This window comes from Mixophyes fleayi, chromosome 7 (genome assembly GCF_038048845.1).
Source record: "Mixophyes fleayi isolate aMixFle1 chromosome 7, aMixFle1.hap1, whole genome shotgun sequence".
Taxonomy (NCBI): Eukaryota; Metazoa; Chordata; class Amphibia; order Anura; family Limnodynastidae; genus Mixophyes; species Mixophyes fleayi.
Window position 1 is genome coordinate 99543725 of NC_134408.1, and position 14248 is coordinate 99557972.

A 14248-nucleotide genomic window follows, 5' to 3' on the forward strand; every position below is an offset into this window, starting at 1 on the left:
CAGCCCAGGAATTTGTCCTGTCCACTTGCCTGGTACATTTACAACCTCCTCTGGCTTATGCATTTTTAATGCTAGTGCTGCTTGCAGATAGCTGATGAAAATATCAGACGACTTGGGCTCATTTGTATGGCACAAGAATTGTAGAAATATACTGTCTCATCAAGATACGGGCAGGAGAAGAAGCAGCATGCCGTGTGATAGAATAGAGAGATGTAGCTGTAGCCAGTTTCAAATGATTTGGATTGTGTGCTGTATCAGTGATCTTCCTTTTGTCTTGGGTCCTCCGTACTGTATAAGCTTGTGTGTGTGTGTGAACGGAATCTTAGAACAGGTTCTGCATATCCGCACTAACCCAACTTGCAGCAGTGCTGTGTATCAGAGTGAAATATTTATGCACATAATATAGAAGACAAGCGAGATCTTGGGATATTTGAATAGTAAGCAGAAGGTTGAAGGTTAGTGGATAAATATATTCAAGAAAGCTTCCTGGCAGCATTTTGATTGTGCAGTAAATGAGTTTTGTTGGTCCAGGTGTCAAAATAAAACTGCAGCTCACACAATTCTGCTTTGTATGGGGACAAAGCTGTTAGCCAAGGATATCTTTCACTCTTATACAAGATCTTGTGACAAATGGTGGCTAAAGTTGCAGAATACAAAAGCTAGTCTGACAGTGTAGATCATGAGTAATACTCGGCTGTCAATCACTCTTCTGTTTTGCGAATTAACTGAATTCTATGGTCCTTATTTATTATTATGGGGCGCTAATACAGATTTTCTATCACTGCTTCTATCGTCTGTTATCGCTGCAATTTACAAGTATAGTGTCGCCTAGGGAGCTGAGTGATACTCAGGGCCAGGGTGTGTAAAAAAAAAATAAATAAATAATATTTCCCAGTTATCACAATTAAAATAAAATACTTAATTAATATTATCTTCTATAACTGTATGAGGAGTGTCACCCACAGAGAAATTATTTTATTATACATAATGTTTATTATACATAAAAGTCATTAACATACATCCCAACTTTTATTTCTTACTATTCAGGACTGTGCTTGCTATATGGTGGCGTGCACACACTAATACGGTTCACACTGGGCCACCCCTAGCCCCCTCCCCTAAAAATCCCACTTTAATGATTCACATACCTACTGCTGGTACATGCAACAATGAAGTGACACCCGTTAGTGGCAATGCATCTCCAAATTGTCCTTAAATTGAGCAAAAGTCATGAGGAGGGCAGGACAGTCCCCTCAGATCGGAACTACCCTGCTTAAAATAGTGACATTTGGGAGGAATGCATTAATAGGATCTCATACTGTTCAGAGTTAGATCCTTCTTCAACTATTGTAGTGCAAAACATTTCTATTTTATATTTAGGCACTACTACTATTTATTTGCTACCAAGGTGGCATTGTTACTACAGTTTTCCATGTCATTGCTTATTTGGAAAAATAAAAATAAATTCTGTTTTAAATAAAGTAAAATTTCCTCCATAACACCAATTTGCATGACACTGCCATACCATACCCATTGACATATGACATTGCTAAAAGCTTCTAAATAGGATTCTGATTGTGAATTGTACACTTCTTGTCCTTTGCCACATATTTTATTACAAACATGTGAATTGGAAGCTTGCCCACTGCTGCAGTTACTATATCATCCCCTTAAGGCACCTCAAAGATACTGGACACAACGAGACCCTCTGCTAACTCCATACAATAGATGCCATTGTTGAAGTCGGTACTAATAGAGTATTAATAGTTTTTGGCTGAGTGGCAAGCAGAGAGCCTTCTTTAATCCTTGGAAACTCAACAGTCATTTCTACTGTCCATCTCCCTCTCCTTTATGTTTGTCACCTTTTGAAAAACATTTTGCATGTGATCTCCAGAGATTCAATCTATTAAATAAGGACTGACACCTTTTGTGAGAACTTGACTGTATTGTATTGTAAGAATATGTGAAAGTCTCAGCTGTCAAACGTTTGTGAAATGTATTCCCAATTTGCAGTAATGAAAATGTATTCTGTATAAATCTTTAAGGGTTTGCTTCTTCAGTTATATTGCACTTCCCATTGCACCAGTATGTAGAAAGTCGCTGAATAGCTCTCCGGCACTTTTATTCCCTAGGAAATAATACACGCGAACATCAAAATTGTGCATATTCTGATGAACTCTCCTTTCCATTTGGGAAGCGTAATGTGAATATTTTAGCAATACCTGGAAATTTTAAAGTTGTTTACCCAAACTAGAAAGATTTATGGGTTGTCCGGTAAGAAGATTTTATATCGCTGCAACAAGCGAATTCCTGCATTGGCCAATTTATCAAGAAATGATCACAGTGGCAGCTGAGCGCTGTTCAGTGTTGTCAGCGCTTAGTCCTGGTAACACTGGCCGATAGCGGTAAGAAGAGTTGTAGCGCTCGCCAGGCCAGTCTGCACGTACCTGGCTTTCAGGCGCAGTGGAACAGGAAGCCTTAACTTGGGCTTCCAGTTCTAGGTTTGGTTAAAAATAAACAATAAAAAAATGTAAACAAACAAATAGAAAAAAAACTATTAAAAAAAGTTCTGTACCCCAGCGAACAACATCCTGGGATGACCTGTCACTGTCCTTGTTAAAGTCTTAAACAACAGGGGCATTGATACAAAAACTCCTGCTTTTGTGGTATATAGGGGTTTTCTCCTATTGATAAATAGACTAGTTAATGTAAATATATTATCCTGCTAACCATCTTTACATCCTTGGCATGTGTTGATTTTTGGAGGTTGTAGAGGTTATTTAGCATTGTGTCAATACTTCCTTGTTTGTATTATTGTAGGCTCTGAAGATTGCTCAAGGAACTTCACCAACACTAATGGCACCATTGAGTCTCCAGGCTATCCAGACAAATATCCACACAACCTGGACTGTGTATTTACAATCCTGGCCAAGCCAAAGATGGAGATCATCCTGCAGTTCCTGACCTTTGACCTGGAGCATGACCCCCTTCAAGCTGGGGAAGGAGACTGCAAATATGATTGGCTACACATCTGGGATGGCATTCCAAATGGTAAGATATAGAGAAAGTATAAAGATCCTCTCAGAAAAAGACTATGAGGAGGAATTCAATTAATAGCAATGAAGTAATGTGGTAATGTCCAACCTTCCCTTACTTCCCTTACTTCTTGCATCTCATAAAGGTGTGAGCTATAACTAGCAAACATAAAAACATGTGCACATCATGTTAGGAAGATGCAGTACTTTACGATTAATTGAATTCCCCCTATATATATCATCATCATCATTTATTTATATAGCGCCACTGATTCCGCAGCGCTGTACAGAGAACTCATTTACATCAGTCCCTGACCCATTGGGGCTTACAGTCTAAATTCCCTAACACACACACACACACACACACACACACACACACACACACAGACAGAGACTAGGGCAATTTTGATAGCAGCCAATTAACCTACCAGTATATTTTTGGAGTGTGGGAGGAAACTGGAGCACCTGGAGGAAACCACGGAAACACGGGGAGAACATACAAACTCCACACAGATAAGGTCATGGTCGGGAATCAAACTCATGACCCCAGCGCTGTGAGGCAGAAGTGATAACCACTTAGCCACCTGCAGCTTATTATATTAGAAACCATGGATTATTGTTCTTGAAGCATACAGTCTTCCAGCTATTTCAGATGACCAAAGAATGCGTGATAAAACCAGTGTTTTGATTATATACCTAATCACATTCACAACTTTAGGAAACATATACAGACTTTCTGTAAAGCAATGTTATCCATATCATCATCATCATCATCACCATCGTCATTTATTTATATAGCGCCACTAATTCCGCAGCGCTGTACAGAGAATATTTGTCACTCACATCAGTCCCTGCCCCATTGGAGGTTACAGTCTATATTCCCCAACATACACACACACACACACACACACACTAGGGTTAATTTGCTAGCAGCCAATTAACCTGCTAGTATGCTACATGTAGGTATGCAGGTATATATATATATATATATATATATATATATAAAATCATTGTATTTTTTGGTTTTCAGAGCTGACATTAAAACCCAATTGACTCACACTTTGATTTTCCACTGCCCAGGGCCTAACACTCTAACAGAATATAGTTGACGTGTGCAGTTGGCACGTGAGTCATCACTTCGATGCTTCTACACTCTGACTGTCAACAGCACAGCAGCAATACTTCTCCTCCAAGTATTTCCATTAAATCAACCTCTCTGCTGCTTCTCCTTTCCCATCTCTTGAAGATACTAAGCAATCAAATCACTACCTTTTGGACTGCAGTGTATTGTATTAGATTACTAGAATCTTCAGCTGCCTCCTGCATACACCATTACTGCCAGTGGCCTGTGTAGATAAGAAAGCACCAGAGTGCTATTAGTAAAACACAGAAGTATGTGTCAGCCTCTAATGCCCTCAACTGATAACACTGATGCTCTTATTTCTTTCTGCAGTGGGGCCCTTGATTGGCAAGTATTGCGGTACGAAGACCCCCTCTGAGATTCGCTCTTCAACTGGAATACTCTCCCTTACCTTTCACACTGACATGGCGGTGGCTAAAGATGGGTTTTCAGCTCGCTATTTCCTTGCACCTCAGGAGGTTCCTGAAAGTGAGTTGAAAATCTTTCTGCCTGGCTGCCAGGCTTTGGTGATACTTCCTTTCTTTGCACAGTGCGCCTGTCAAGCACCTTTGTCTTTTCTTCTTTTTTTTATACCTGATTTATTCTACTTTTTCCATGTATTTTATGTTAATCTAATGTCCTAGGTCCCTCAGCCCAGATTCTGATTAGATTTTGTTTCAATCAAATTTTATTGAAGCTGTTGCTTTTTTTTGACAGTACAATAAACTCCCCGTCAGTCAGCCGTTTCCCCTTAGTGCATACATGTCTGGTTCTGTGTCTCCACAAGCACTCTAAGATGATTATTCTTTTTCCAGACAAAAACAATGTGTTTTAATTAATAAAAGTTTTCACCAGTTTGGCATATTTTACGTTTCTGTTGTTTTTGGTTAAAAAATAAAATTTGTGGGATGTGCAGGCTTTCTGCAGGCCGCTTCCCACAATGCCATGGGAATAGCATTCCCGAAGAGAGGCTTTAATTAAAGAACATCTTTTGAAAGCAAATTGCAATGTTTATAGGTTGTGAAATCGAGCACAATCATACATTGATGTTGATGTTTTTTTAATTAGCCTGTTCCTGCATTTTCCTCTTATTATGCATTCTGCTTATTGTCTCTGTAGCACCTTAGTGTCTGTAAAACTTCTCTAGTGTTAAAATACAACACCGCTGTATGTGGCTGGAGCAACTGTACAACATTATTAATTATCATTTTTATATCATTAGCGCCAGTTATATTCTGGAAAGCTTAATACAGACACCTCTGGGATGGAACCACAAGCACAGACATCTCACTGTAATATTCCGAGTAGTCTCCTAAGAAAACAATTACATCTCAGCTAGATGTAATATAAGGATGTGAAACTGGTCCAAATATGTCCATCTCAAGAGTGTAGATCAGGCCAAGAAATTAGTATTTCTGGTAATCTTCTTAAATTGTTGAAGATTAGCAGCATTTTTTCTCTGATAAGCCCATGTTTTGCAGTCCCTAATTTGCTCTGCTACTGCAAATATTCACAGTTAGGAGACACAAGGAAGCAGAGCTTGTCTGTAGCCATTAGTAAGCTTATGAATGGGATGATTTAAGGAGAACTGCAAATTGCGGGGGATGATCCACAAATGTGCATTTAATTTTAGTCACAGTATTAAAATGACTAAGAAAATCAGATTATTACCTGCCTGTTATTTTATAACTTATTAAGTAAAATAGAGCTGAAAAGAAAGTCTATCTAGGTTTATTATGCAGGTTTTAACCAATTGTGCTTCTTCTGCAGCTTTTCAGTGCAATGTTCCCCTGGGATTGGAGTCCAGACGGATATCCAATGAGCAGATTACTTCCTCCTCTACATACACTGATGGAAGATGGACAGCCCAACAGGGTAGACTTAACAGTGATGACAACGGCTGGACTCCCAATGTGGACAACAACAGGGAATATCTGCAGGTGTGTAGACCACTGTTGTCTCTTATATGGCCAAATAATAAGTACTTGTCCTGCTGGATTGGGGAATTTCCAATCTTAAGAATGACTAGGCTCAGGAGAAACAGGTCAAGATGGAACAGGTCAAGTTGATAGAAGCCTGCATAAAGGCTTCTATCAACTCTGGAAATTTTTATGTGTACTATTTAATTAAAACACAAAGCAGGCTCCTCATCCTAAGTATATTTGATATATACATTAAGCCTCATCATCCCCAAGTGCATTGGAATATACAGCAAGTCCTTGGCCCCAAGTTGTCTCTCACTAAACGTACAATTACAGTATGGAACAATTAAAGAAGATCTGGGCCGTTTACAGCTACACAGGGGCGCACACAGGGGGGGTTTCTGGTTCTTCAGAAACCCCTCCCCTCCGCGAAGAACAGTGTCCCTACATATCGGCACTGTCAAAGAAGCGTCCACGGCGTACAATACAGCACCGCCGCGGACGTTTCATTGACAGCGCCGCGGCAGCTGTTCAATGTAGTGCCGCCGAAATGGAGCTGCTGCGCATGTGCGGCCGCATGCGCAGCAGCTCTCTATATGTTTTTTTGGGGGGGAATACCCCCCCCTTAAAAATCCTGTGTGCGCCACTGCTACAGATCCCAAAAGGCTGCACAAAAACTCTTTGTTATATTCTGCTACAGGTTTAACAATTAAGGTGTTGGAGAAATCATTTTTTTTCTTCTAAAAAAGACTACATTCTAATTATTTTATTTTTTACCTTACTCATCTCTCCATAAGCTACATCTTTAAATGTATATTTTTTTCTGTAAATGTGTGTGATATTTCAATATGCTAATAGGGTGAATCACACACCTGCAATGCTGTTGTAAGAATCATTTGCAATGTGATGCCAGTATATGAGAGAAGAAGCTTATGCTGCAATGTCTAGTGAACTGGTTTAAATCAGGTATATTGATGTATCACGCTGGGCTCCTGTCAAGAGCTCATTTGATTCCCTTATAAGACAACGTTTGGAAGCAGTTGCTTTGCTTTGGAAAGGTAGCCCTCTTAAGTGGATCTCGCTGCACCATGCTCAGGATTAATTGTTAGTCAGGAGGCATAATGCTAAGGCTGGTGGGAGTGCCGTAATGAATTGATCCTCTGCAGAAACAGGCTGCAGCGCTTTAAATCAACCCGTCACCAGTCAGCTCCCTTAGGATGTGAGCCAAGTATAACCGGGATTTAGTGTACAAGAGGAAAGTCTAACTCCTTCTGAGCCGGTCTATGGTACAGTGTGTATTATGAAATAAACGAATATCAATTTAAACTTTACAAAACAGAAGCGTGATCAACAAAACGTTTTGAAATGTTCAATCTGAAGATATTTTTCCAAGCAAAAATAAAAAAATGTATACAAAATCATCATATCTATAAATATTGGCAGTGTGCGTGTCACTTGCCATTAATATATACACAATGCAGAGCATGGACCTATGTATATATTATTTACTCCAGGATGAAGCCAAAGTTCTATTAACTTCACCTGCTTGGCTGATAACACCTCCTATGATGACTCTGTCCTGCTGTGTGTGTATATATTAGTAAATAAAAAGCTAATAGCAGAGAGAAGACCTTAACTTGAATGATGTCAACCTAGATCTAATATTACACTTGTCACATTGAAACAAGTAATCATCATTAGTGATTTTGTATTAGTGAATCTAAGCCTTGTCAAGTAGTGGTTTGAAATATATTCTTTAATATATATATATATATATATATATATATATATTATATATATATATATATATATATATATGTATACTTCAAACCACTACTTGACAAGGCTTCAAATCACCTAATGATTTAATTTACGTTTATTTAGCTTTGTTGACATACAGTTCTGTATACATTTTGTATTATATTAATTTCTGTTACACAGCACAGAATTCTAACCATTAACAATAGGAGTTTCCGATATAGCAACAAGGAGGGGATTTAACTCTTTCCGCACTGAAAGAGCCTGTGGTGTACTATCTAGTGCCATCTGCCAACCCTTCCACCACCATGTTATGAAGGTCAAGCTATAAATGTAGAGACATTTAATAGTCCCACCCATGGTTCCAAGGGGAAGGACATTGTCTCAGCAGGGCTGTGTCCAACTGCCAAATCCGGGGATAATTTATTCCACATTAGTAATCTGGCAGGGAAAAGAAGCCACCAAGCAAAATGCAAAGTGCCTTGGACAGTTACTGCATTGAATTTTTCTCTAATAAAAACGACAGAACTGCACAGACTGATTCCTACATCACATCATCAGCATTATCTGCTGTGAAAGCCTTAATAAACTTTTAAAAGTTATATGCTCATTAATGATGCCTCCAGATACAAGAATTTAAGAGTGTGCAGAGTTTTACGGCTATTCGGGATAGTGTCACTGTTAATTTTGCTGTATATAGGGATCAGTCTTATTTGTGTCAGTTTGGCTTTACTATGGCAGCTTAAGTGCAACAGAGTGATGTATGAATAACACCAGGACAGGACAGGTCTTTTTCTGTATCGGCCAACTGTACATAACACTAAATCATGAAATAAAACCATACTTGCCAACTCTCCCGGAATGTCCGGGAGACTCCTGACATCCTGGTCAGTCTCCCGGACTCCTGGAAGAGCAGGCAAGTCTCCCACATCCGGCAAATACCTGGCCAAAATAACGCGATTCACTGTGAATCGCATCATTTTGCCCCCACCCCGCATCAAAACATAATTTCCGATGCGATTCACCGCGCCCCGCTCTCTAGTCAGGCCCCCTGTCCGGGATCTCCCGGACTTCAGTGCTTAAAAGTAGGCAAGTATGGTAAGCAAGTATGAATATAATAATAAATTTATTTTGCATTGCAGATTTGGAAAAATGGTAGGCGATGATGGCATATCCACTTTAAGCTGTCCTCTTTAGACTTACCTCAAGGCATGGGCACACAATCACCTTTACATCTAGACACAGTGGACCTGATTCATTAAGGAACTTAGGCAATAATTGTAGTAACTTTTCTTACTTTCTTAGTTTTCTGGACAAAACCATGTTGCAATGCAAGGGGTGTAAATTAGTTTATTTTTTTGCACATAAGTTAAATACTGGCTGTTCTTTTCATGCAGAACACAAATATCAACTTTGAGCTTCAGTGTACAAATAAGCTATCAAGTATTTGTGTTCTGCAGGAAAAAACAGACACTATTTAACTTATGTGCAAAATAATAAACTAATGGTTTTGTCCAGAAAACTTAAGTAAGAAAACTTACTTAAATTCTTCCTTAAGTTCTTTAATGAATCCAACCCAGGGAATTACAATCTTGGATACTTGCTTAGAGATCTTTGATCTCTATGGGTAAATGGAGTGACGGTGCACATGGACTTCTTAATAAAATGGATTGCAGAACATAGATGTGGAATAGTAGAGCATATCTTATTTTCTCTAGTAAATGTTTTATTGCCCATTGTGTTTAGGAACACAGTCAGTCTGTTTTTTCTTAGAGATCAATAATCTGTATGTGGGCACCTGGCACCTTCTCTTCACCTTACATTGGATGTTAAGATACCCTGTTTTGTATGACTGTGTAACATTTCTGCAGAGAAACAGCTTGGATGGGTCTCGTGTTGCCCTTAGGAGATAGCTGTCAAGCTTCTTCTAGAATATTGTGCAAATCCAAAATACTAAGTATATTGTTATTCTTGATATACCTACAGATCGATCTCCGCTTCTTGACTTTGCTGACAGCTGTAGCAACCCAGGGTGCTATCTCAAAAGAAACTCAGACTGCCTATTATGTCAAATCATACAAGCTGGAAGTCAGTACCAACGGTGAGGACTGGATGATGTTTCGGCATGGCAAAAACCACAAGGTGAGGCAATATTTTCATTAGTTCATTATATATAAATATATTGTAGAAAAGTAATAGGGAGAAAACAAAGTAGTAGTGAAATGCAAAATTATTTTTTTTCAAAAGCTTTTAATAACCAAAGGACAAGTGAACAATTTCTGGTTCCGGGTTGAGTGGATTGGTCTGTAACATTCTTTTCACGACACTAGTGTGAAGGCCAACCAATCACACTTCTGCTTTGGGGTTAGGACAGCACACATTGGTTGCTTTTTGTCCTTGGACACACCTGGGACTGATGACAACCTAGATTACATGCACCATATTCATTACTGTTTTTTTTATATAGCATTATATGCTTAGGAAGTCAGAATGTGAAGGTTGGCATCACAATGACTGGTGCTTGGATAAACATGTTTTGGGAATTGTATGCAGTCCCTAGAGGAAAATATGTGAAGACAGTATGATGTTACCACTGTGCACAAAGATGCTGATAGACAGAGCATAGACCTATGAACACAGCTCTGTCCCAGTGGAGGACTTTGGCAGTACTTGGTGAGTGGCATGAAGTTGGAATATCTTGGCTACAGTCATTCGCCCACGTGGGCATTCAGCTAAACCAATAAAGACTTGATATGTAACATTGACAGTCTAATCGGCCACTAGATTTCTGGTGCTGACTCGTTTATTGCAATGTTTCATCACACTTGAATTCCTCTATGAAATTTTATTTCGGGCAGCTGTTTCCAATTGAGTAGAAATGAATCAATTTGCTGTGCAATGTGTCACTGCTTTTTCTGGGAGGCAGAAGAACAAAGTATTAATAGGCAGAACTACTGCAATAGTTTCCAGTACATATCGACCAAGCAAAGCAGATCTTGTGTTTTTGAATTGTTGTACACTGCTTGACAGCAAGTCAAGGGGAAATGTTTTCCCAGCGTTGTGTCCCTACCCTTGCTTGGAATTTGTAGAGAATTTATGCTTTTTCCCTTCCCATGCTGTGAAACTAATCACAAAGCCACATGAAGCTCCTGTTCAGGAACTAGTGAGGCCTAAAACTCAGAGCAAGACTTTCTGCTAACAATTTCACTAACAAGAGCTGTTACAAAAATAAGCTTATGCTTAAGAGGCCTGTACTCTTATAAAGGAAGGTTATGGGTAATAGGCATGTTATTTTATACAGTGGAACAGTCCTATGTAATCAGCTTAAATGGAAGTGACAATTATGTGTTTTCTTATGTCTATTTTAGGGCTGTAGGTGAGGAACAACTTAATAGCCAAGGGCAATGTGTTCTCGCATTGCAGTAGAAATATGCAGTCAGTTAATAGATAATACAACCTCCATATACATCACTGCCTCCAAAATTCTATACACAGGTTTATTAAGAGTAGTAAGTTGTATTTTTATGAAAGGACAAAAAGCCCTATGGACAGCGAAAATGGGTGTTTTGTCCTATTTAACAAGGATCGCAGCAGTACCAGTATCGCCACATTCCTTCTTCTGTTTATCCCTATATCAGAAAAGCAGCCAATCAGACGTGGGTGACCAAATTGGATATATCTATTTGCTTGGCACTCTGGCAGGCAACAAAAAAAAATCACATGGGCCCCATTTAGTGTAGTTGGTTGAGGACTGCACACACTGGCAGCTTGACATCATTGGCTGACTGGATTTCTACCAGTTCCGGTTGACTTTGATAAGATTTTGATCTGGACTGTCAGTCATTTTGTGCCCATGTGCACAACAATTAGTGGCAAATTTGATCTATAAGGTTGAACTAGACTCAATTTTGCTATGTATAAGGACAGCTTATCAATATATCATTCATTTAAGTGAATAATTGTCAATATCTTTTCTCCTACTAATTTTTAATAGTAGCGTCAAACTGGCAATATTACATACTGTGAACAGATGCTTGTTCTGGGACCAATCTGATAAAATTACTTTAGTTCAAGGATCTCCTTCATTGATCCATATTATATCCATGAAATATGCAAGGGTGATCAGTACAAAGTAAGAGGGATGCAGCTTGTCAGGGAAATATGATCTGTTATAGCAATCACACTTGGCAGAGATGTATTGAGTCTTCCGTCTGCTACTACCATCTGTAGCTTTTGGAAGGAAGTGTAGTATGTTCCGTGTGTAGTAGTATGTTCCCATGGGATTGTAATCCACTGTTTTTGTACCAGCAGTAAAACACAAACATTCAGGAGGAATGAGGTAGTGGTCCTGGGTCATGACATCCCATTTCCTTTTGGGCAAATGACACATGTGTAATAAAAAAATACTCCACAATAAAACACTCTATGGGGTATATTTACAAAACTGCGGGTTTAAAAAAAGTGGAGATGTTGCCTATAGCAACCAATCAGATTATAGCTGTCATTTTGTAGGATGTACTAAATAAATAACTGGAATCTGATTGATTGCTATAGGCAACATCTCCACTTTTTCAAACCCGCAGTTTAGTAAATATACCCCTTTATCTCTGTTTATTGACACATTTTTACCATCTCACCTGAAGGTTGTATAAGTAGGTACAAGAGACTGTTCCTGCTATGTTTCAATTGCAGCAACATCACACGGCTTATTTTATAACATGGCACAAATATTTAGTTGCTGTGGATTATGATCCATTGTGCTCTTTGCATTAATTAATTTCATAGCCTTAAATGTCTATATTAATGTAATTGCAGTTGTGCTACATTAGACTGCAAATTTGGTGTTCACTGTCTCTTATCTCAAGATATACTATAGTGATGATAACAAAGTTAGCCATTGTCAGGTATTGTTTACTACTGCAATTTAAAAGGCACCTACAATGTAACAACCAATCATAAATAAGGTTATTCTTATTGTTTGAGGTAACATATTGCAGTTTATAGATTAGTCCTTACACAAGAAGCAAAGAATATAAAATAGGAACAATGAAAAAAGCACAACAGCAAGAAGAAAATGATTGTTTAATGCAAGGGACCTTTGCATGGGGCATCATGGCGGATCACTGCAGTATTATGATCTGGGCAGTCATGCCAAGTAGATTTGTCATATCTGCCGCATCTTGACTCAGCGCCACAAAGGAGGCAGGCGTTGAAATAAATGTATACAAGTCTATATATGTGTCAGGCCATTAAAGGCATCTCTGAATTACTCCCTGCTGCCTGATGGGTGGGCCCGTTGCCAGCTGGAATGAGAAATCAAAGCTTAAATGTACTTTCTTAGTAGAGGAAAAAAGAAGATGTGCAAATATGTCTCCAGTGAGAAAAAACAAGGTATAAGTAATCCTTGCAATGCGCATGACCTCAGGTGCTCGTGGATTGATACATTTTGTAATTCACATTCCGTTAAATGAGTAATTAGGAATGCTATTCGGAATATATAACATTTTATGCTATGGGTTTATCTTGCAACAAAAAATGCTTAAGCAACCATAACAAGTCATCTTCCTATAATGAATATGGACAGAATTCAGCTGCAGGATAAACATTCTGCAGCAATGGGTCACACCTTTGATCATTGCATCTTGATAGATTAGATCACAAAATACTCATTTAATGATTATAAGAAGATTATAAGAAGATACTGCAGGCATATAAAAGTGCAATGATAATACAAAATCGATATTTTCTAGTTTGAAGCATGGTTTGTGTTCTCCATACTTTTCTATCAAACTTCATGCAAATGATGACAGCTTACCTTTTCTGTACAGAGAACATTATTTCTATTTACATATACAATTATTAACAGTATCTGCCATAATGCTTGCTCTGCTGAGGTGAAATGGAATATCAATATGTAGCAATAAAACAGTGCCATCTGGTGGACACATTATCATAAAAAGTGATAAGAACGTGTTCTACCAGGGGGATATTTTCGATTGTAGTATCTTATAGAATAGCAGGTGCACTTTTCAGTATTTACATGCTGGTTGTTATGGTTGATGCTCTGCTGTCTTGTGAGTAAGTGTTACAGGCTAGAATTTGTTTCCACATGGAACCGTTCCATATGATAAACAAGTAAGTGTTGTGTATATAATAGTAGGCATCTGAATTTGCTCTGACTCCGAATTACTTTATAGGTGGTAAACATATATTGTGCTGTTTTCTCCCATTGACTTTGGCCGACCTTCTTTCTTGTGTTTGGTATCTGTGCTCTTTGCATTAATTTAGTACCACTATAAACACTTTAAGTCTCTGAAGTCCATTTTTAGAATATTCCACTTTGGGTTTTATTATGTTCAATTGTCAAATGTTCCCTCACTAAGCACAAACATTGCACATTCGTGAGACTTAAC

General features: G+C 38.5%; 1 protein-coding gene across 2 annotated transcripts in view; it reads left to right on the forward strand.

The window, feature by feature from the left end:
- Positions 1-14248, forward strand: part of NRP2 (neuropilin 2) — a 114952-nt gene that overhangs the window by 44068 nt on the left and 56636 nt on the right. For both annotated transcript variants that reach the window (XM_075180197.1, XM_075180198.1), the window contains exons 4-7: positions 2821-3051; positions 4489-4644; positions 5926-6095; positions 9822-9977. In XM_075180197.1, the coding sequence (XP_075036298.1) occupies positions 2821-3051; positions 4489-4644; positions 5926-6095; positions 9822-9977 (713 nt within the window). The remainder of the gene's footprint in view (positions 1-2820; positions 3052-4488; positions 4645-5925; positions 6096-9821; positions 9978-14248) is intronic.